At 35.8% G+C, this 23483-nt stretch overlaps 2 protein-coding genes across 5 annotated transcripts; one reads left to right on the top strand and one right to left on the bottom strand.

Moving 5' to 3' along the window:
• The first annotated feature begins 9939 nt into the window (after positions 1-9939).
• On the top strand, positions 9940-15245 carry LOC106779700 (probable serine/threonine-protein kinase PBL28). 2 transcript variants are annotated; one of them, XM_014667869.2, is made up of 7 exons: positions 9940-10030; positions 10135-10322; positions 10501-10699; positions 10777-10940; positions 11021-11125; positions 12286-12408; positions 14396-15245. In XM_014667869.2, the coding sequence occupies exons 1-7, from the start codon at positions 9961-9963 to the stop codon at positions 14630-14632; spliced, it is 1086 nt and encodes a 361-aa protein (XP_014523355.1). In that variant the 5' UTR covers positions 9940-9960; the 3' UTR covers positions 14633-15245. The 2 variants fall into 2 exon arrangements, with proteins under 2 accessions (XP_014523355.1, XP_014523357.1); XM_014667871.2 differs by having other exon boundaries at positions 9940-10046; positions 10109-10322.
• On the bottom strand, positions 10544-18581 carry LOC106779701. 3 transcript variants are annotated; one of them, XR_002666448.1, is made up of 5 exons: positions 17744-18578; positions 15489-15791; positions 15252-15363; positions 11491-11527; positions 10544-10680 (listed from the first exon to the last, which is right to left on the bottom strand). XR_002666448.1 is itself a non-coding variant. In XM_022776666.1 (3 exons), exons 1-2 carry the CDS (start codon positions 18403-18405, stop codon positions 15533-15535), a joined length of 921 nt encoding a protein of 306 aa, XP_022632387.1. In that variant the 5' UTR covers positions 18406-18581; the 3' UTR covers positions 10554-10680; positions 15489-15532. The 3 variants fall into 3 exon arrangements, 1 of the variants encoding a protein (XP_022632387.1); XR_001377205.2 differs by lacking the exon at positions 11491-11527 and having other exon boundaries at positions 10545-10680; XM_022776666.1 differs by lacking the exons at positions 11491-11527; positions 15252-15363 and having other exon boundaries at positions 10554-10680; positions 17744-18581.
• Between the last annotated feature and the right edge of the window lie 4902 nt (positions 18582-23483).

Below are 23483 nucleotides of genomic sequence, written 5' to 3'. Positions count from 1 at the left end.
CCCCATGTGAAATTCAGAAAATGGAAGTCTAATGCCTAGGTCACGAAAGAAGGTTATGTACACATAAAAGAAGTCAGTTGGGTATCCCTCATGGCCGTGACAGACCCGTTCGTTAGAACGGCACACAACAAAAGTATAGTCATCTACATCACTAAGGTCAGCTAAGATATTTACTCTTTCTAGAAGATGTCTAATGCAGGCAATAGAAGTAAAATAGGGAAGATAGTTTTTTACTTCATGGGGAGCCCAATCGTACCCCTGCACTGTTGGTGGGGGGACGAGGCCCGACCAGACACGAGAACTATCATAATTAAACATTATGCCAGAGGAAGAGGATGAACTAGCAGGTGATGGATGGGACGAAGACGGAGACGCTCCCCCATCATCATCATACCCCCTACCCTCGTCCCTAGACCCATCACAGGAGTTAGAAGAATGAGACATTACCTGCAGGAAGAAGATCGGGTTGATGATAAAGAAGATCGGGTGGTTGATACGGAAGATCGGGTCGATGACGAGGAAGAGCGGTCACAAGATTCCTCAAGCACTAAACAGTTGTAAATGTGGTAGGGGACCATCACATATTTATAGCCGGATAAAACGGTTCCAAGGATTCATCACAGTCGTTCATTATAAAGGAATCTAACGGCTGCCAGTAGTGGTATTTTCAAGTTCCATGATAATCATTTTATATATCCATCTACGACGTTAATTTCAAATTAATCGTACGGTTGACAAATTACAGTTATTTTTTCTGAAACCCCTTCGCCATTTTTATTGCTCGGGGCTTAGGGGGCTTATGTAGTGTATGAAGATCAGTTAGGTAAGGAGGAAGATCGGTGGGCCAAGTAAGTTGATCGGTAGGGTTAGAGGATAGATCGGGTGGGAAGTTGAAGTCGCAGGTTATGCAGAAAAAGAGAACATGTAGTGTAATAACGATCAATTGGATAAGAAGGAAGATCGGTGGCCCAAGCAAGTGGATCGGTAGGGTTGGAGGATACATCAGGTGGAAGATTGATGTTGTAGGTTATGAAAGTGAAGAGAAAGGGTCCAGCGTGGAGTAGTAGGCACATTTTAGGGGGCGATAATCTCGGATGCATGCAAGACGGTTACACTTAGTGGGCGAAATATCCGGGATTATGGATTATGGTTGCGGATAAGTCGCAGTTCAAAGTTACACCTGTGGCTTATAAATACAAATGGGTTTAGTCAGGTAAATTACTTTTGATCTGATTACTTTTCACTCTGAACACTACAGTGACCTTGCTAACTTGAGCGTCGGAGTGCTAACGTGCAGGTCGCACCCGTTCGAACGTGAAGAGAGATTTTTCGGTTTGAGGGATACTCCGGGACCTACATTAGAAACAGAAGTTAATCTTAAGTCTGCCCAACTTTTCACTCTCAATCATCTGAGATGCATGGCTGCCTTTGATAGCAGAGAATGCTTAAGAGATTTGTTGGATAAATACATTTAAGTTGTATCCGTCAGAGAAACCTCACATTGGTCATACCAAAATACAGATTACGTTCAAGTTATTCAGTGTGAACAGTACTCTTTGCCTTGTCAAAAGCTAGTGCTGCTGTTTTATCATTCTGGAAAAAATTATAGAGAGACAGATTAAGAAATCCAAACATTGTATTTATTTGTTTATGATCAGCGCTAACTATTTGAAACAATATATATTGTATCGAATAAATCATGTTTCTGAATTCAACCATTTACCATCATTCCCCGTATTCATTTGCCAATAACTAGCCTTTTATAAAATGATAGACAGGTTCTAACAATATTTAAAGATGATGGGCCAATATATCCAGATGTATAACTAAAGTTCTTATGTTTTTGAAAACGATGGAGACTATGTGTTTTGGATTTGAATTTTTCTATTTCATGGGAATGAAAGCAAATAAGAAAGACGACATTATTTATCATACAAACCAAATCCTAACCTCTCAGGAATTAGAATAATTAATATAGTCTATGAGTAGATTTACTGAGTTTACCTTCCATGGTAAATATGTTTTCAAAAATTCCCCATTCTCCTTCGAAAGAAGGAAATATTCTTCACAGAACATACTACACAAAATTAGGAAGGAAAGAAAAACATACCACACACAAGAACATGTCATCTTTTAACAGTACAGATAGGGCCTGAAAAATCCAAATTTTGAGATGGAAATACGTGGACAAATTGAACACTAACCATCAACACAGTCCAAAATACAATTGTTACCTTCCTTACACCCTGCACTTTATTAATTTCATAATTGAGAATAAGAAGAGTCATCTCAGCAGCTTGTTCACTATCAGCCATAGCCTACTTATTTGGTTTTAAGTATACAATAAATAAATTGAAATTTAGTATGCATAAGGGAATACGAGGAATCCATAAATTTGAATTAAGGTATCAAACCCAGATTAATCAATGTGTTGATCAGGGAAATCGTTAAATACACATCATAGCCAATAAGTGAAAAAGAGACCTCTCAATAAAACTGGAGGGGGCTATTTCCTTTTCTAAGTGTTTCAATAAAGCATCACACATATAACCAAATCAAATAAAAAAAAAATTCTTTAAAACCAAAATACAATTATAAAAAATCAAAACATAATTACAGTTGACCCATTTTGCTCACTTCTGCATCTAAGTGATAACACTTTAAATGGATAACACTTTAAATTAAGCTCATTCCTGGCTATAACTGAGTGAACTCAAGATTAGAAGGTTCGAAACTAGTAATAATTATGAGAAGTCATTTATTCCCTAGTTCCATTTCATTTTGTTTCATAACTTCAATCAGGAAGAAGCCTGCGTGCCCATGATTCTCAATCATCATTAGCTTTCAGCAAAACAAATCCAATTTTATATATCCAAAACAAAGCCTTTGATTCTTTGCGTACGTTGAAAACACAGACCAAACATCAATCAATACCGAAGTTATCTGAACCACCTCATTCAGACACTAAACCATTGCCAAGCAATACATTCCATTGCCACCCAATTCGGTAGATGCTATAATTCTTATTCTGTAATGTACTGAAAAAAGAAGTATTATCTTCATGTTTTATTTCTTAGTCATATAACTCAAGAAAAAACCTAGTCCATTTTTCTTTTCCCCGATTTCTTTGTTGCTCATTGCTCGCGGACCACCCATCCTTGGAAAAAAGAGGGTTTTTTGCAATTGTGGTTTTGGTGGTGACGAGCATCTAGAATCTTGACTTGCAAGGTGGCACTGAGTAAAGAGCCAGTGATTCTAATTGTTCAGAGAAGGCAGCGACGCTTTGGAGGTGCGATCTAGATAGGGCTTCTTCGTCACTGATGGGCTATCGCAACCCATACAAATTTGATTGCATATGAGAAATGCAGTATAGCTAGGGAATGACCCCTAGGTCGTCTCCCAAAGACCAATTTTGCGGTTCGAGAATTGAGTCTAACACGAAGGGGGGGGTTTGAAAAGGTTTTTGCAAAAATTAAAGAACTCAATATAAAGACACAGATGCAAACAAACTAATTTAAGCTAGCATGGTAATTAAATTAACACAACCAAATAGACTAGACAATATTAAAGTAAAAGAAAACACGGGATAAAACATTTAATGTCCAGGTGTGTAAACTAAATGGAATGCAATAAATAAATAAGAAAATGCATCTAATGCTATTCAAATGCAATGATAAGCTAAACAAGGAAATCATATTGCAGGAGGAATTAAAATTGTTACGCTTAAACTAAGAAATGAAAGGCACATTGTAATCTTCTAAATGAGGCACATCACCTGCGAGATTAGTAATGAAAGCATGAAAGAATAATATAAACTAGTAAACTATTTCAACTTAAAAGCATTTCAATATATAGAATGAAAGAAAGTAAATCCGTAACAACGCACATCCAAAAAGTAAAACAGCGTTCTAATTCATAGAATATAAAACTGAAATTCGGGTTCATGAAGATAAAACCAAAGACTTTTAATTAACTCCCAATGACGTGCCAACGGTGCTCTTTTCCAATTGAAAGAAATCGTTAATCTCCAAGAAGTAAATAGTTGTGTGTTAGCCTATGGAACAAGCAAAATGCTTCTACAGTTTCATCCAAAATCCCGTATCAGCATCCTACCCATTTCTACAAATTAAAAAAAATGCTCTAAGAAAACTCTCATGAAGGTGGCGGCTGGACTCAGAATCTCCTCTCCTAGGGTTGCGTGACCTCTCCTCGTACTGTTGGGGCCCCCTTTTTTACGAGGATGATGACCTATAATCAACGTTGCTATTACCTCCTCCAGCACGCGTGCAGGCCGTGCATCACTTGAGTTGAATTCAGCCCACATCTAAGCTATTGTTGCATGCCATACTAGACCATTTCTCTAAGCACCTCCCATTGCACCTTCTGGATAAAATGAATCCAGCGTTCTTTTTCTCTCGGTTCAAGCGTGCTGCTTTCTTTTTGTTGGACTCTCCAAGCCTCAAATGAATTCAGCCCAATGAGCAGCCCATCTGGATGTGCGTGTGTTGTTGGGTTGCTGGACGAGAATTGATGTGCGTAGGTGATGAATCGATATTTTATTGACTTCACTTAGTTTATTGTGCTAGAATTAATCAGGGAATTGTGCTTAATTGTCCGGTATTTTCCCGTTTTTCCTAATTATGCTTAATTTGACCGGAAATTCTAATTTTAATTAATTTGAATTTTTTGAGCTAATTATTTGCATTATTATTTTCAGGGAAAATTTTGGAAACACAATTTGGGACATTTGGAGGACACCAAATAAATTCAAGACTCTCCATTTAGACATTTTAAAATTTAGTTACATTGTAATTTAATTGTTTAAACTTTGTTTTTTTAGACAACCTTTGCACATTGGGCCATTGTTAAAAAATATGACGGCCCAAAATTGTAGGACACTTGGCACCCTAGGGTTTTATTTTTTTTAGGGTGGACCCCACCCCAATTTTAGGACACATGATCCTAGGGAGATAGGTCCAGTCGTCATTTTGTTTTTGTTTTGAAAGGGGGCTGCAACGTTGTTTTTTGGGAGGCAATGGGAGACTACGGATGATTGAAAGAAGCACCTCTCTTCAACTTTTCGTTGCTTACCGAGAACACATTTTGATTGCTGATTTACATTTTTGGATGAAGGAATGAAGCATTTTTCTTGCCATTATATTTTTGTCTAAGCTGCTGGGTGAAAAAGGCAACAGCCGCCCCTTATTTCCAGTTTTGGTCAAACGTTTTTCCTTGCTGCTGAATGCTTATAAGCTGGTTACATTTGATGGTATTTTGAAGAAGCGTTTGTTTTTATTTTCTTTTGGAAAAGCTCATTTAATTTAGCAAAGAAGGTAACAATGATTTCAGAGGGAAAACGGACATTAAATCCTTGCTGGAATAAAAGTGGCGGTGATGTTTCTTTGAGAAAGGAAGCATGTGGTGATGGTTTGCTTTTGGAAAAAAAAACACACGTTCATTTTGAATGGTAGAGGGCATGGTGCATTTGATTTTAAGCTGCTGGTGGCACACAATTTTATACCAATTCAATTTTGAATTCTTGGATACGCACCTATATTTTAATCCCTGCTGGAAAGGCACACACAGCTGCTACATTTCTTTTCATCTCCTAAGCAATTGTTTTCTTTATTTTATTTTGATGAAGCTGAATGCAAAGGGTTATTNTTCACCAGATGCCACGGCCTAGGGAGATTANTTTTCTTTGGAGAAAAGAAGTGATTAAATGGGAGTTGGTGCAAAGAGGTCACGGTCAAGGTTATTTTTAGGCCATTTGGAATTTAAATTTCATTAGTAGATGCATTGGTCATATATATTGCTAGTAGGAGTTTGTGTTTGTTTATTTCTTGTGTTTTAAATAAATTTGCATTGTAGGATTAGTTGTTTTTAATTTCTTTAATTTAGTTTTGCATTTAATTTAATTTAACTGTGTTTAGATATTTGTTTTAGTCTAGTATTTGGTTTAGCATTTTCACTCTCTGGACTCGATTTTAAAAAAATAACTGCAACCATACCAGAGGTCCAAATGCTACGTTTTATATATCACATGAAAGATAATTGAGTCTANTTTCCAGGAAAAAAAACCTCATCTCATTTAGAGCTCTGTAGAAAAAGTTATGGGTAAAACATTGAGCAAAGGTCAGAGCTGTCCAATTCCAGCGTGAATTTTCGTATTTACTATAGCAGTTTCGTTTTTACTGTTTTAATTTCATTTTCATGCATGGTGAAATGTGTTGTTGCATTTAATTTCGTTTTAATTGAATTTAATTATGTTTTTACATCTGCGTTTTAATTTAATTTCATTTTAAATTTTCCGCATTCACTACGCAAACCTTTCACAAAATCCCCCCCACCTTCGTGTTTGACTTGATTCTTGAACCGCAAAATTGGTCCTTGGGAGACGACCTAGGGGTCATTCCCTAGCTATACTGCATTTCTCATATGCAATCAAATTTGTATGGGCCGCAACACCCATCAGTAGGTGTTGCTCCCGTGAAGGCTGGACGTGTGAAGACTTCTCATGGCTGCATCTCCAAATGCTGCTGGACTGCTGGTTCCTCCAAGACCGAATGAAGCAGGACGTCTCCTTCAATGTGCTGGGCCATGTGCTGGATGTCACCCCAAAAAGAAAATGTTGTTGCTGGTCCGTGTGCGTGGATGTGCAAGCTGGTGGGCTTTTGCTTTTTTGGAGCTCTCCCGTGACATGTTGCTTCTCCACTTAAAGCAAAGATTATTAACCTCCCGAATGCTGCAGCTTCTTTTCTGCTAGGGTGCTTGGGTGGATGAAGCTGGACCGTAGAGACGTTGCCCACCAAACTTCAGGCCGTGTGTTGTTTTTCTTTCTCAGCTGGCCCATCTTCTCTTATTGCCTAAAAGCAAAGTGTTCCATCCCTTCACATGCTAGTGGACTTTCCTTTTTAATTGTTGGACATGTCGGTCTTTTTCCTTGCAGGACGTGTGAAGATTGTTGTACGCGTTGCTGCACCAAATATTTGCTGAATGCGTGAAGCTTTCCTTGGGTCGTGCGTGTTGGACTCCAAAACTCTGGACCGAATGAAGTTGGACGGTGATGTTGTGCTTCTTCCAAAGTTTTTGCTGGACTGTGCCATGCATGATGCGTGAAGGAGTGTTGTATGCCTTTTATTCAATACAAAATCCAATCCAAGCTGCTGCGTGTGCCTTGCTGGACATCTCTACTTTTACCAAAATTAATTGCCACATGGGCCGTGAGCATCCAGCCATGTGAAGGTCTACTTTCTGCCCAATTAAATCACCATCTGCACCTCCTCTAATGGAATAATCTTTTCTCCATTCCAACCAGGCCGAGACACTACTTCAATCAATTATTTTTCTCTCCTCCAAACCGTCACACAAACATTTGCATACTACAGCAAAAGGTAAATTCACATGCTTGTTTCTCTTCTTATGATACCGCATATTAACTCTCATATCATTCTCAAGCTAAATTGCTAACAGTGAGTGCCTCTTCTCTCCTTTGCTGGACGTCACCATGTGCCCACCAAAATGCAATTAAAATTTCATACGACTCTTCTATGCTGGACTTGTCTATTTGGATACCTCCTGTTTGTGCACACATCTTTTAAAGAGAGTCTTAAATTATTTGATAGCCCCCAAATGTCCTGAATAGTATTTCCAAAGTTTCCCTGCAATTAATAATGCAAATAATTAGCTCAAAATATTCAAATTAATTAAAATTAGAATTTCCGGTCAAATTAAGCACAATTAGAAAAAACGGGAAAATACTGGACAATTAAGCACAATTCCTGATTAATTCTAGCACAATAAGCTAAGTGAAATCAATAAAATATCGACTCATCAATCATGCAACGCAGAAAGAGTTTTTTCCTCTTTTGCCATGGCACATGGTCACACTACTAGGAGAGAACCTCCTTTCCTTTCTTTTTTCTGGAATCGAGATTCGTAGAAAGATGGTGACATTGTTGACGACATTGAAGGATTGAAGAGGATGATGGAGATGATGAATAAGAGAGAGAAGTCTCACGGCCTAAACAGTGCCACTTTTCAGAAAAAAAAAAAAAAAAAAAAAAAAAAAAGTGATGTGACACACCGTTAGCCACGTCAGATTAAATTTAAAGGTGTTAGTTTTGGAGGACGAAAAATTATAGTTTCTTGAAGGATAAGGATCAAAATGTACCAAAGTTTGAAAGAATGACTAAAACTAAAATCGATTAATAGTTGAGGGACTAAAAACATATTTAACTCAATAGTTAATCTCTAAAATATTATTTTAATAATTAAATAAATCTATATTATAAACAAAATTGATCATGCAATTTTATATATAAACTTAGAAAACAAGTAAAAATATTTATATATTAAAAGAAAAATCACCATTGCAATGATGTTACAAATTTTCAATAAATTGAATCTAAATAAATAGGGTCAATTGAGATGAATTAATTGAATAAATGGGGTCATGGATATTTTATACAAATTATGGCACCAAAAAGTCTTTCATTTAAAAATTATTTAAATAAATCATATGATTGAGAATTATGATTTCACAAATAAGTTTTAATAATTTTTTACTTATTGCTTATCATTTTATACATAGGTACAAAGAAGAAAGTATGGACAGAAAAGTAAATCTCGTTAGTTTGTATTTTACATGAGAATGAGACTTGATTGAGACAAATTTTATCATATTTAAATGAAGTTGAAACTTTTAAATCTTATTTGAACGAAATTTAAACATTTTAAAAGGACAGACGAACTTGATACACTACACTCAAACTAGGAAAAAAAAAAGCAATTAAACATTATTCTAACAATTGCATGCATTTTCTTACTTGAATATATTTCTTTTATAACATCTAATATATAAATATTATTGACTTGTAATTTTCTTTTTAAATTTATACATACGATTTCAAATTCAAGCTTGTCAATTTCATTAATCCCAAAGTCAAAATGTAAAATTCAACTTACTCCTTTGGAGTCCAAAATATTATGGCTTTTATATGCAATGATCACATAGTAAAATCCAAAATACTTTGTAATTTTGTGTTGTACTGTGATCAGATTAAGATTAGAACTTTTGATCTGATACTTGCTATGAAACTCCGTGAATAATCAACCCAGCTGAACTCGAATCTGATTATTCTAAAATGAACAACTATATGTATTTAAAAAATAACAATAAGAATTACATGGTCATGACTTTACTTACTTTTATTTGCCCTCTGCCGTCACCTGAAAATAATCAAATCCTCCTTTCCACATGTTCTTGCTATGATAGCTGACAAAACGTATTTAATGGCTTTGGTACCCACATAGATGGTCATGGATTATTGGTGCCAAAGAAAAGCTTATTCAAATTATGATGATGACATGCTTTAATAACAACAATGACGGTTGCACCATATGAGAGAAAAATTTGGAAACAAGATAACAAATTTTGCAATGAAGAGAACAAATGAAAAGGGCATTGCAACCGCCACTGATTTTCAAAATGCAAACGGTAACATGATGAACTTGGTGAATGAGGCATCGGTTTCCATTTCACCATCAAAGCAAGCCCGGCCCACCCTTACTATCACATCTCAACCATAGGTAAGCCATACCTACTTTTATCAGCTCTCTTTGCCTTAAAGTACATATTTTTGTCTCTCTCCTTCTGCTGTTGTTGGAAGATGTTCTGTCAACGATTCTAATCTAGCGTCACTTGATCCACACGTACCCCCATTCATAGAGGTTTTCCATTCTATCAAACTGCTTTTTATATGGGAATATAGCTTTCTCAGGCATATGCCAGCTATTCTAGAGTGATTAATTACGGAGTAGTTTATTTCAAGTTTTTCACAGAACCACCTGTATCTCAGTGTGTAAATCAATTGGTCATTTATATGCAATTGTATGTTGTTGTTAGAGCCTGACAATTCATTTCTCAAATAGAGAACATATAAGATAGAGCAATCAATCATGCCATTTGGTTTGGTCTCAGCCTGGAACAAGCGACGGAGAAGCAAATCTCAAGAGCACACAGATCCCTGTAATGGCTCTTTATTGTGTTTCTCCCTCATGGTTTAAGCCTGTACTTTAGTACTGTTTTTATTGCATAACCTACGAGTAACATTTACAAACTTTCATATTCAGGGGTTTACAAACCTGCACAGCTTTGGCAACTTGAAGATCAGACACCACGACCTACAAAAAGGCTACATGGATCATCTGTTTTCACACTCAAGGAGATGGAAGAGGCAACATGTTCATTCAGCGATGAGAATCTGCTTGGAAAAGGAGGATTCGGCAAAGTCTACAAAGGCACATTGCGGTCAGGAGAGGTAACAAACTCTACACAGAAGTTTATTGCCCTTAGTAATTTGAATTCATCATAGTTCACAAGACTTTGTTACGTCGGTTATAGCTTCCGTACAGAAACAATGTTTCTTATAAAATGCTCAAAAGTAGTGAATTTGATACAGATGAATACATACTAATACAACTAGTCTCCTTCTGAAGGTTGTAGCAATCAAGAAAATGGAATTGCCAGCAATTAAAGCAGCAGAGGGGGAGCGTGAGTTCCGAGTCGAAGTTGATATCTTAAGCAGACTTGACCACCCAAATCTTGTTTCTTTGATAGGCTACTGTGCTGATGGAAAGCATAGATTCCTAGTATATGAATATATGCGTAATGGAAACCTGCAAGATCATTTGAATGGTTTGTCATTAACCAAAATCTACACTATTGGCATAATTTTTAACGTCGAGATTATATTAATTAACATCTAATTTTAGGAATTGGGGAAAGAAGCATGGATTGGCCTCGAAGACTCCAAGTTGCACTGGGAGCCGCAAAAGGGCTTGCTTATCTTCATTCAAGTTCTGATGTTGGAATTCCTATTGTTCATAGGGATTTCAAATCGACCAATATTCTCTTAGATGACAACTTTGAAGCAAAGGTAAATAGAGTCCCTATAGTGACTTCAACAATTCATTATCACAATCACATGTACAGAGATAAAATTTAAATCTTTTGTAGATATCTGATTTTGGTCTAGCCAAGTTAATGCCAGAAGGACAAGAGACGCATGTGACTGCCAGAGTACTTGGTACCTTTGGCTATTTTGATCCTGAGTATACATCGGTATGCATCTATACCATAAAGATATTTAAAAAAAAAAAACAATACATCATTTTTTCGATTTTCAACGCCTTAAGATAATAGTATACACTATTAAGGTAAAGTGAAAGTTTGCTTTGCTGCAAGGGTAAATTTATTGTGCACATTATACTAGTGCAATTATTCCAGTATAATGTGCACAAGATGAAAACAGCTCCACATGTTAACATCGAGTTATTGCTACAAAGTAGGTCATTTGCGCAATATACCCAAATTTTCAACTCCCTTTCATCTCATGCATACTAATTCAACCATATGTGAATATGGACTTAATCCAGAGCAGGGTATATCAATGGTTGAACAACACCAAAGCAGTACATACTAGTTACCTGTTAGCAGTTTAGCCCACCAAAAAATAAATCACCCCTGCAAATTAGGTCAGCAAATTCAACACCAACATAAGAAAAATGGTATAACCCTTGAAATTTAGATTTGCATTAGAAGCCTAAGGCCCGAAAAAGTCTTTCAGTTTTCTTATATGGTTTATTAGGTTATTTACTACTAAATGATTCAGAGAATTTTGTTACAACCAGAAGCCCAATATTAGACTTAATAAGTCATTTGATTTTAACGTTTGTCTAACCATAGGAAGAGGCCTTTTTATAATAGCCCATGCTTTTAGATCAAGTGGTTTCATGAGTAAAACCCATAACACCCATGGACATGTTTTAGTAAATAACATTCCATGTATAAGTTCAAAGCAATTTATGCCCTCAATCCTGATCAACATTTCCAGCCTGGAGGACTTTCATGGGCGGTCTTTACAAGTTATTAAAATTGTTTCTCCGTCTGTACCTAAATTCCTAAATTCTTATATACCTATGCATTTTCTCATAACAGTTATATAAAGCGGCTTTTTTATGCTGCTAGGGGAATTATTACCATAAATTAGCATGATTCAATTCAGCCTGCGATACTTACAACCATATATTGTTACCCAAATTGATATTGCCTAATAAATCATTGATTCCATCATCTAAGAATGCAGCATAAGAAGCAGTTTTATTTCTCAAATCAGATGTGTCTATCCCAGAGTGCTATCTTGCAATCTTATATCCAGTGGCAGCGAAATGCTAAATACGTGTTTTTACACTAACATTGTTAAATATTTCATTTGACAACAGACTGGAAAACTCACTCTACAAAGTGATGTTTATGCTTTTGGTGTTGTTCTTTTGGAGCTTTTGACTGGACGCCGAGCAGTGGATCTAAACCAAGGTCCCAACGATCAAAACCTTGTACTACAGGTAGCACATACTTTCAACATCGATCCTTATGAATGTAAAAGCAACATATAAGCCCCAAAACCTTGTACTATATTTTTTTATATTTCATTAAAAGGTTGCTAGGCGCTATTATTTTTTATAATAATTTTATTAAATAATAATAATAATAATAATGAATTTGAGAAAAAAAAAAGGTGGTATTGGCAGAAAGTCTTAGTGACGACAGTGCATCAGATAGAGGATAGTTCAATCATTGGAGGCAGTGGAAGACTGAGAGAAACCACAAGCAAAATCATTAAAGAAAATGCAAAAGTCAATAGTTGTATATGGACATGATAAAAAAACATTATAGAACTGTTTGATTAACTAATAGGTGGGAAAAGGCTAGGTTCTTGTCATTGATGCATTTAAAAAATAAACAAGTGAGACTCTTGTTTAATGTGAGTCACAAAAATAAATATTAGAACCGTTAGATCTTATAATAAATGGTCAATATTAAAATACATGTCCTAAACACCTTTTAGTCTTGATGATCTATGAACGGTTGTGTAGGAAGTTCCACATCGACTAGAGATGAGGCCATTTAAGTGTATATAAGTGGGTGCAAACCTTACTCTACAAGTCGGTTTTGTGGGGTTGAGTTAGGCTTAAACTCCACTTCTAACATGGTATCAGAGTCATGATTAGAACCTATCCTAACGATTTCTGTTGTCGTTGGGCATGTTGTTCCACCCACTATCGGACCACCCATTATAGAGTTTAATCCCACGCTCGAGATGTATATACCTCAGAGGGGTGTGATGGAAGTCCCACATTGACTAGAGATGAGGTCATTTAAGTGTATATAAGTGGGTGCAAACCTCACCCTACAAGCCAGTTTTGTGAGGTTGAGTTAGGCTTAAACTCCACTTTTAACATGGTATCAGAGCCTAAGGTTCCTCTGAGGTAAAAGTTTTTGGTGCCTCTACCACTACATCCGCCGCTGCCGGCGGCGCCGTCATCTACCACTGTTGTCTATTGCTGCCATTGCCGGAGTTTCAGTTTTGACCGACAATCACACAGTTTTGATCGTCTCGGCCAAGTGACTGTCATGCCGTTAACGACGCCTTCATCGGAGTTCCTTTTAAAGTTATGGATTTGCTCTCTTTTTTTTTTGGGATTAATTTTCCTTGTGTTAAATAGGTTATACCGTACGCCTCAGGTTTGCACCTCTCACTCTCAAAAAAGTAACTTTCTTACTAGAAATATTTGTATGTGTAAAGTGAGATAAATAGTTATCGTAAGAGTAATGTGACTTTAGTTATAGAAAACTTGTAACGTTCACCAGCCATGAGACATTCAATGCTCAATCTTAGCTCCCCTCTTAACATGATAGTATTTTCACTTGAAATACCCCCTACCCTACTCATTCACACACATGTTCAAGCATTGTTGATTCATCCAACCACTACGAATCATATTTGCCCTCTGCTAGTAGTGGAATGAATATCGGAAACAAACTGGGACGCATAGCCTAAGTTTAAAGTACAAATAAGAAACAACATGGGCTGTCCTTAACAGCAAGGAATGAACCTCGGAAACAAACTGGAATGCATTAAGAGGAGGGGGGAAATGAAAAGGGGGAGAAACAGCATTCCATGCAGAGAAAAATGAAAAAGAAGAGACTATTTAGGTTGTTAACAAACAGGCCAGCTGGCACAGTTCTATTGGAGAGGAAGATTCTGGTATCATGCATGACAAGAATGTGAAATAAACGTGAGGAAGAGGAAATATGAGAGGTTTATGAAATTGAGTGACTTGGGACAGGTTGCGTCTTCCCTTGGCATTTGGGACCTTTCGTAACCTTTTTCTAGATTTTCTTTCCATGATGTTCTACTTTTCTATAGAGAAAACCTTGGAATCATACTTAATATCCCTGTTTTATTGTTCTGTTATATAGAGCCTTATCATTGAGAATCACTATATTCATAAAACTGGAAGAGTTTAATTCATTATCATATTTATGCAGGTCAGGAACATACTGAATGACCGCAAGAAGCTTCGGAAGGTGATAGATCCAGAGATGGCTCGAAATTCTTACACCATTCAGTCTATAGTCATGTTTGCCAATCTGGCATCAAGATGTGTTCGAACTGAGAGTAATGAGAGACCGTCCATGGCAGAATGTGTAAAAGAACTCGTAACGATTATCTATACAAATTCAAAAGGCTTGGGTATGGTTATGCATACTTTGAGAATGATCTAGTGAAATCACAGTTTAGACACCAAAATTATGATGATTTCTTGATGATAATAAAAAGTGAACTCCAACAGTTCTTCCATTCAGATATACGCCAAACAGATTAATATGATCAGTACAAAGCATAACAACTTGGCTGATTTTACGAGATGAGGAACTCAATCCTTCATGGCCGAGGCAGAAAGAGCATTTCCATTTTCTCTTCTCCACCACCATTCATGCCCTCACGTCACTCGCACCCCTTTTGGTCACATGGCTAGAGTGTTAAAGAGACCTCAACAAAATAAACCACTTCCCCAGAAAATGTTCCCCGACTTTCTAACATTAATATTTTATTTGGGCATATGATTGGTATGGTTCAACATGTTCCATATGTCACCTTCAAATTTCAAGAATGACCATACACATTTAAATCATTGTTTTAATTATATTGAAGAAACAGAGTTAATAAAGATTTGTAATTTCATGCATCTAATATCTGGCTCTTAAATAAAGAACCAAGTACTTGACTTGTTATCGCGTGTTATGTTACCATTACCAGCTTCACAATCTTATCCATTATTGCATGACTGTCTAAGCCAGACAAGGAAATAAAAAATTTAGAAAACAGTATGCTGTAATTTACCTGTAACATTCAGTCCCTGTCCTAAAGATAAGAGAAATAAATAAGGATGCATGATACCACTCTCTATTCTCCAGTCAAACTTAAAACCACCATGTCCATCTTGCTATCAATGCTGAAACAGATATTCCAAAATTACAAATAAGAAACTTTACCCTAGGACATATATTTGAGTATAAGATTGCATGGAAACACATAACATACAAGCTTTCAAGGAAACTGAGACAATGACAACATTACCTTGACAAATATTTTGCAACCCATATACACATTCATATAGTCTTTTATTTATCATACTCTGACAGATCTGATTCTGTAGTCGTACTTGAAAGAGGGAGTTCCTTGCACATCAAGTACTTGCGTCGCTGCAACATCAGCAGGACTAAAATACTATCTGTCTTTACAATTTTGTAATCTGCTTTTGTGTACATTTTAAATGGAGCTTCGTCAATCATTCTGCAATGCAAGTAAACCTCTTTTGAGGAACTCATCTGTGAAATTAATTCCTCACTTGCCTTTAGAAGATGCCAGCCAATGCCCCTCCTGAATAGAATCAGAAACATACACTCAGAAAGTTAGTGACATTCAGGTAGTTTAACAGTCAGTTTTAAAATGTTAGCTAAGACATGGGAATTTAGGATTAACAATGTATGTCGGATTGGATAAACTTGATAATGAAATCTGATGCTCAAAGCAACTAGTAGAGGCTTTGCAACAGTCATGCATTCATTCACGGAAGGTAAACCATAAAGTTTTAAAATTGAACATGGCATTGTATACTTGCCGAATTATGCTTGGAAACAAGAATATAGCTGCAATTGCCAGGATGATGTCAATCTCTGTCTGTAGTCAACAGATGTAAATTAAATATTTAAATATAAATTGCAAAACTTTCATGGTAAAGAAGGTAGCAGTGCTTCATTATTTAAATCTAATTGCGGGTTTTCCCTACTCAAATTGCCATGTAAAAGAAGCAATGTAAAATTGCATATAAAATATAAAAAGTACATTTATCCCCTGCCTCACTAGAATGGAGAAACAACACACAATTAACTTCTTTGATAAGAACCACTTTGTCTCATACTTTCACAATTTTATTAGATTAGAACCAAGTTATCTTTCTTTATCATTAGATTACACTAGAGGGGGAGACATTCATAATTTTCACACAAGCACCAATTCAAGTTTCCACCCTATTGAATATTCCAAGTCAAGACTCAATTTCTTGAATGAATAGACATGCTTCAGTTCGAACAATATAAAGTGACAATATTCAAAGTTGAGCCCAGAATATAACACTTGTCAAAAAACAACTGAAAGTCTTACTCATCAACCCAAACAACAATCATTCTTTCAAAATTTAGCAAAAGCACAAGTTGAATTAATCAATGAAACTTCAACAGATTTCTTCAATTATTTGTTAATCACACCTAAACCACTACTGAAAAAAAGTGTACTAAATCTCTCCCAAATAAGAACCCACCTAACCCAGTCTAGAAATTACAGTTATAGCAGGTACAGAAAAGGCATAAATACTCAAGATAATTTATAAGGAAAAAAATATCAAGTTCATCATACTACAAAAAAACTCAGTAGTTCCTTAGATGCTATTGGCACTATTCTCCAATTACAATTGAAGTATCACCCCGGTAACTTATGCAGATAACTACCACAAACTTCTATTATGGAAGTAAAACTTCAGTACTCTCAAAAAAACAATATCCAACGAACTTGATCTAAAATTTGTCCATCAAAAAATTACGCCTGAAATTCCTACACGACTATTTTTTCTGGCCAAACCAATGCTCAAATATTTAACAGAAAAATAAAGGAAGTTTAAAAATCATTGATGATATGACTTTTAATATAGTTACGGTAAAAATCAATGAATTTCCCATACACAGGGTTTGAGATTTACATGAAAGTTTTATCCTCTCATTCATAATGTGTGATCCTTAATTTGTGATTACCTTAAAGTTAAGAAACTAATTATATGTTACAATTTGTTATTGTTTTCTTTTCATAATCATGTCATAAATAAAAAATATTCAATGACTTTGTCAATAATTAATCTCCTTCCAATAACTTGGACTGATCACCTTTAATAAAGATGGTAGAAATCAACGAATTTATATACATTGGGTTTTGGGTTGTAATTAAGTTATATTCTGTCATCTAGAAACAAATCATTCTCAAATGACTTTCAGGTAACTATCGTAGAAGTTAAGAAACAAGCTACATATAACATTCTGTAATTGTTTCCATTCTACAATCATGTCACAGGCAAGTATTTACAAATATTCTCAATGATGAATCACAATCAAAAAATTTGACGGGTCACTTTTTATAGTTTGCCTTCCCAACCACGTTTGCGATTATACAATAGAGTAAAACCTACAATTTGCTCAATATATTAATTTTAAAAGAAAACGCATTCCTAACTATATATAGAAAGATAAACGTGAAGTTTTAAGTAATTGTAAGAGTGCAGATACCTCCTGAGAGATTTTTGCACAGCCATGTTACAAATGTAGGGTGAATCCCTCGGAGGGGTGGGCGAGGGAACGGAAGCATTGGCGCCTCTTCTGTTGAAACAGATCTCGACAGTTCCAGCCAAGGGCGCTCCACCGTCTTCTTGTAGTGGTTCTTCTTGTAGTGGTTCTTCCTCGTCTTCTTTAGCAGCAACAGAAGTAGGTGGCGATGGTGTTTGAGTGTAGAAGGCGACGAGCGTGGCGGTGTTGGGCAGGAGCGTCAGGCGTTGGAGGAGGTACTGGTTGATGAGGAAAGCGAGGAGGTTGACGTAAGCCGCGGGAATGAGCAAGGACTCGGCAAAGGAGTGGGCAAGGAGGAGAACGGTGGAACGGGTCTCGTGGGGGCGCATGAGGCGGACGGAGAGGGAGCCGGAGGGGAGGTCGCGGCGGTAGAGGAAGGATTCGAGGGAGTTGAGGCGGCGAAGGTCGTCGTCGGTGAGGAAGCCGGTGGTGAGAGGGGAGGAGGAAGAGTGGGAAGAGGATAGTTTGAAAGCGGGGAATCGGGGTTTGGTGGAGGTGAAGAGAGAGAAGTGAGAAGGCAGAGAGACAGAGAAAGAGAGGTTTTGGATTTGGATTTGAGGGTCGAAGGGGAATGAGAGGGAAAACAGTGACGATGGTACAGCCATGGCGGAATTAGAACTTCCTAGTTAGTTAGAAAGGCTATGTTTGGGTGGTGGTGGTTCTGTGATTCACTCTGTTAGAGAGATAGAAGAGTTCTTAAGATGCCTAAACCTATCACTGGATAAAGAAGGGTCACTGAAAGATACTACAAGTGAAGTGAGGGATAAAGTGGACAAAAACAAACTTATAATTACTGCTCCAGGTATCGATGACAAATTTTGGATTCACTCTTTTTTCTTAATTTCTTTTCTCAGTTACACGTCCAATAACAATTTATGAGATTTTGACTCATATATATGTATAATATATATGTAGTTGGATGTTACTCCTTCCACCACCATCCCTTTTTCTTCCACCTCTTCAACTCTAAAAAAAAAAATTAATTACAAAGTAGTTTTTTTTACTTTAAACCTTATTTGTTTATTTTATTTTGAAATCCTAAATTTTTATCTATTTTTACTCACACATTTTCACTCGTACAGCCCACTTTCCATTCTTTCAAGTCTCACTTTCTCTCTTTTCAGATTCTCACCCCTTCCAACTCTTACCAGATCTGTTTCTTCTTATTTCCCAACTTTTACTTTTCTTCTCCATATCCATTTGGTTCTTCTCCAACTTCTTGTCTCCATATCTATTTGATTTTTGTGGTGTGACTTTTCGTGATGTGGCAACGCAGGGTTTTTGTGGTGGTCATTCGGTGGTACAACCGTTCCAAAAGATAATGAATATTTTATGACTAACAATAATAAATATTTTATGACTAACATCATACAAAAATAATTTCATTAACATTGATAAAAAAAATTCTAAACGACATCAATGGAAACATATATAATTAATGTTGGTAAAAAAAATGATTGCAAAATAAATCTGGAAATTAACCACAATTATTCTTAATAAAATGTGTTAAAGTACATGTGTCTAAATTTCAAAACGATAACAGAATACAAAAAATGAAAAATGTATATATCAATTAATTAAAAAATTTTCAAAAGTTCAAAATTCTTAATATTTAAATATAATTTAAAATTTTCTAAATTTAAATGATCAAATTCCTCTATTAAAGTTTTAAAATTTCAATATTTTAATTTTTTTATTTAAATAGAGAAAGTAAAATCATGTGCAAGAATCAAAATTGAAAGAACAGAAGCATAAAATTTGTATTGAAATTTGAAGTCGAAAGTACAAGATACCAGAGTCCACGAATACTCCAATGCCTGTCACCCAATGGAATAATCTAAGAACCCCAGTGCAAGAGATCAAAGGTTCTACACTACAAAAGCTGAAAATTCTAAAACTACAAGCAGAGAGAATTGGGAACCTAGCCGAAGCAAGGTATAGAGCTAGAGCGGTGTTTGTCACCCACCACTTGTACCTATTCTATTTTACAAAACTCCTTTATATAGGAGAAAACAGAAACGGAAAAGATGAAAAGAGGGGGAAAGGGGGGAGAATCTGAAACAAACTTGGAAGCTTCTTGATTCAACTCCTTCAACTAACTCTGACTACGACAACTTCACTTTGTTCTCCAACCGACAATCCAGTTCAGCACAACTCACTCGACCGAACAACACCTTGGGCTGGCTTCATTTGGGCCATGGAGCTCGCGTCAATGCTTCACTGCAACACTTCTTCTTTTGCACTTGAGGAACCCTAGCTCGAGGGTTGAGAGAATTTGGGGAAAGAAACTTCAATTGATTTTACCCCTTTTCGCACAAATGATAAGGACAAAGCAGCTCTGACCCATTTTCGCAGCATGAAACGTTGCGTTTCACTTACTCAGCAAATGGGCTTCAGTCCAACTCCAGTGCCAAGCCTTTTTCAATTACTGCTAACTAGCTCATCTCAGTTTTCTTCTCTGTGCAGCAATCCCTAATGCATTTTCTTCTCTTGCTTCAGCTACTGCCAGAAAATCACAACATTGGGTTCAACGTTGGCCCATTAGTGATCTGGCCCAATATTTTTTTCTTCAGCATCTTCCCACTTTTATCAATTCCTGCAACAACAAAAAAATAAACTCGTAAAAGAAAATGAAAAATAAAGCCAAAAAGATTGAAATTTTATTTTTAAATTTATGAATATTTTTCTAACCAGAGAAAACACCTAATTATTTAAAATCTTACTTTATTTAACTAAAAAGAGAAAATTAACACTATTTCTATTTAAAACCTATTTTTATCCTAATTACTCTAAACTACCTTAATTCTAGAAAATTAAAAGCTAAACTATCCTAAAAGAGGAATATTAACATACAAAAATGGGGAAAAATAGAGAGTTAACACACCCCCACACTTAAGGAACTGCCCTCCTGGGTAGGGAAAACTAAAATGAAAAAGGAAAACAAAGACTCAAACTACAAAATGAAAGACTCAACAAAACTCAGAAACAGTAAAACTCATTCACAACTCAATTCATCCTGCCAATTCAATCACTTCCAGCCACTTCTTTTAATCAGAAACTGCACAATGATATTTCTCAACCTTAAATCACAGCATCAACAATCCTAACAAGTGGAAAAACAACCAAATTCAGCCAATGTCAGCAATGAACATATTCAGAAAAGTAGAAATCAGTTTCAGCCTCACAGGAAGTGTTTACACTCATATTCACTCAAGTGTTTAGGCTCATCCTGTTTCACTCCTCCATGACATGTCAACCTCTATTCTTAACTTTGAAAGGACTCTAAGTGACCATGCTCAGCTCTTTGGTTTCATCTAGATCAAAAGGACTTTATTGGCTTGTAATGTCATGGTATGAAGGCTAGAAAACACAAGGCTTAATGGAAGTAAAAACTGTGAAGAAGAAGGAAGAACCTAAAACTCAGTGCACTGTATGTCTATCTTTGGCCAATTCAATTTTTTTCTTTCTCTCTGGTTTTTACTTCTGCTCGGGTCTTTTTTTTTTTTTTTATAATTTTGCACTTTTGCTAGTTTTCCAGACCTGTTCTTTCTCTTCTTTTTTTTTCAACACAACCAGATTGCTCTTCTTATTTTTCTTTTCTTTTTCTTGGCCTTTCTTTTTCTCTTTTGCACTCACTAAGTTCCTAGATCCTCCATCCCTCTCACATGTCTCTACAGGTCAGGTATTTGGTGGGAAAATGGCTTGTAATGAATGGAAACAAAGAAAATGGCTAACGCTCAAAGTCAAGGTACAATGGTCAGAACTGAAATGGTAAAACTAAATGGTTATGGATGGTAAGAAAGGATGCCTAAATCATGTCTAGAGTCAACTAAGAGCAAGCTTTTCACAAAGAATCAATGCAAAATCAGAATGAAAATTAAACATGCATGAAATCACACAAGAAAGACAAAAAATTGGCCCAAGATCTCTCCAGGTTAATCATTTTGCTAAAACTGACTTGCTACCTTCTTTTATGCAAAAATGCTTAATTAAACTGAACTCAGATGTAAAAACCAAAGCTAGGACTACTTCTACTTGAATATAAAGCAAAGAATTACATTAACAGTTCCAATCAAGAGAAATAAAACTGAGAAATGAATAAAATTAGCAAAGAATTGAGAAAGGAATGAAATAGAACTAAACAGAATGACCTGAACTATATACAACCTGTAAAAACCAAAACTGGACAGAATGCAACCTAAAAAGAGCCTACAAACTAAAACAGATTCAAATCTAAAAGAAATAGAGCCTAAGAAAATCCTAACAGTGGCAATGAATGGAAAAGAACCTAGGGAGCTATTTCTAAAAACCAGAACAGAACCCAAAGACTAAAACCTATTGTGTAAATCTAAAACAGGGAAGCAAAATCAGAAAAATAAAAGAAACTCACAGTTAGTTCTATTTACAGAAACAATTTCAAAGAATNNAAAAAAAACTATCTAAAACAGATTAAAAAGTAAAGACTACAAAATTCCTAATAGAAACCTAAACATGACCTATAAAAGAACAAACTCTAAAGCAAATGCATTTTTACAAAGACTAAAGCAAGATATGAAAACTAAAACCATTACTAATGCTTAAAACAAAAATTAAGAAAGCTGACACAGACTATTAATACGTGAAATAGAATCAAGAATAAAAGAAAAATTCTACAAGCAACTATGAATTCAAAACAAAAGTAAAGCCTAGTCTACAACAGGTTATGAAAGCATAAAAAACTGGGTATTTACAAGCTAAAACTAAGGATGGCAACTATTTACACCTATGAGCTAGATATTTACAAACACAATCAGACCTTAAAAAAAAAATTACCCCTATTTTATTACAAAAACTGATACTAACAGAGTTTATTAAAGTAAAAACAAGTATTTACATCAATACCTTCTCACCCCCACACTTAAGAGGCACATTGTCTTCAATGTGTGAGTGAAAAAGGTTCCTAAACAGTACAGGTATACACAATTATTTACAGCATAGGAATCAGAATGAAATCAGTATAGGAATCAGAATGAAATCAGCATAGAAATCAAAATGAAATCAGCATAGAAATCAGAATTATACAAAAAAAAATGGAATTAAGAAAACACATATTGAACAAGATATGTACAAAACAGAATTAGGAAAAACATACAAAAAAAAACTAAAACTACAAAACTAAAAAGAACTCTTTCAAATTGGCCACAAATCAAAATTAATCTTTTTAATTTTTATATAAAAGAGCATATTTTCTATTCTACTATTTACTATACTATCTAAGACTAAGCAAGCTAATAACAAAAATTTATCACTATAATAGAAAAGAAAGGTAGAGAAAGGGCTTATTGTTTTTGGTTTTGCTCCATGCACTAGTGCAGCGAGGGGATTTTACCGCGGTTATTTTTCACTATAGGTCGCGGTTTACGAACCGCGGTATATTCAGCCGCGGTAGTAAGTCACAGACTTTAGGCCGCGGTTATAACCGCGGTATATAAGTTCCGCAATATGCCGCGGTTGCCCAAAGAACCGCTGCCTAAGTTATTTTTTTTTTTAAAAAAAAAAATTGTCTACTATATGCCGCGGTTCAACCGCGACAAAAAGTGTCCACTATAGGCCGCGGTTAGTGCAAGAACCGCGACCTATAGTCTCTTTTTAAAAAAAAAATTAAAACGAAAAAGTATATGCCGCGGTTGTGGTAAGAACCGCG

The sequence above is a fragment of the Vigna radiata genome, unplaced genomic scaffold (genome assembly GCF_000741045.1).
Source record: "Vigna radiata var. radiata cultivar VC1973A unplaced genomic scaffold, Vradiata_ver6 scaffold_167, whole genome shotgun sequence".
In the NCBI taxonomy this organism is placed as follows: Eukaryota; Viridiplantae; Streptophyta; class Magnoliopsida; order Fabales; family Fabaceae; genus Vigna; species Vigna radiata.
Note: the sequence above shows the minus strand (reverse complement) of the source record. Positions and strands in the feature narration are given on the sequence as shown.

Excerpts from the sequence above, each read along its gene's own strand:
- LOC106779700 (XM_014667871.2), top strand. The coding sequence starts at position 9,961 with ATGCCATTTGGTTTGGTCTCAGCCTGGAACAAGCGACGGAGAAGCAAA. Across the intron at positions 10,323-10,500 it reads GCACATTGCGGTCAGGAGAG|GTTGTAGCAATCAAGAAAAT; the intron begins GTAACAAACTCT and ends CTCCTTCTGAAG. Across the intron at positions 10,941-11,020 it reads ATGACAACTTTGAAGCAAAG|ATATCTGATTTTGGTCTAGC; the intron begins GTAAATAGAGTC and ends AATCTTTTGTAG.
- LOC106779701 (XM_022776666.1), bottom strand. The coding sequence starts at position 18,405 with ATGGCTGTACCATCGTCACTGTTTTCCCTCTCATTCCCCTTCGACCCT. Across the intron at positions 15,792-17,743 it reads GTGCAAAAATCTCTCAGGAG|GAGGGGCATTGGCTGGCATC; the intron begins GTATCTGCACTC and ends GATTCTATTCAG.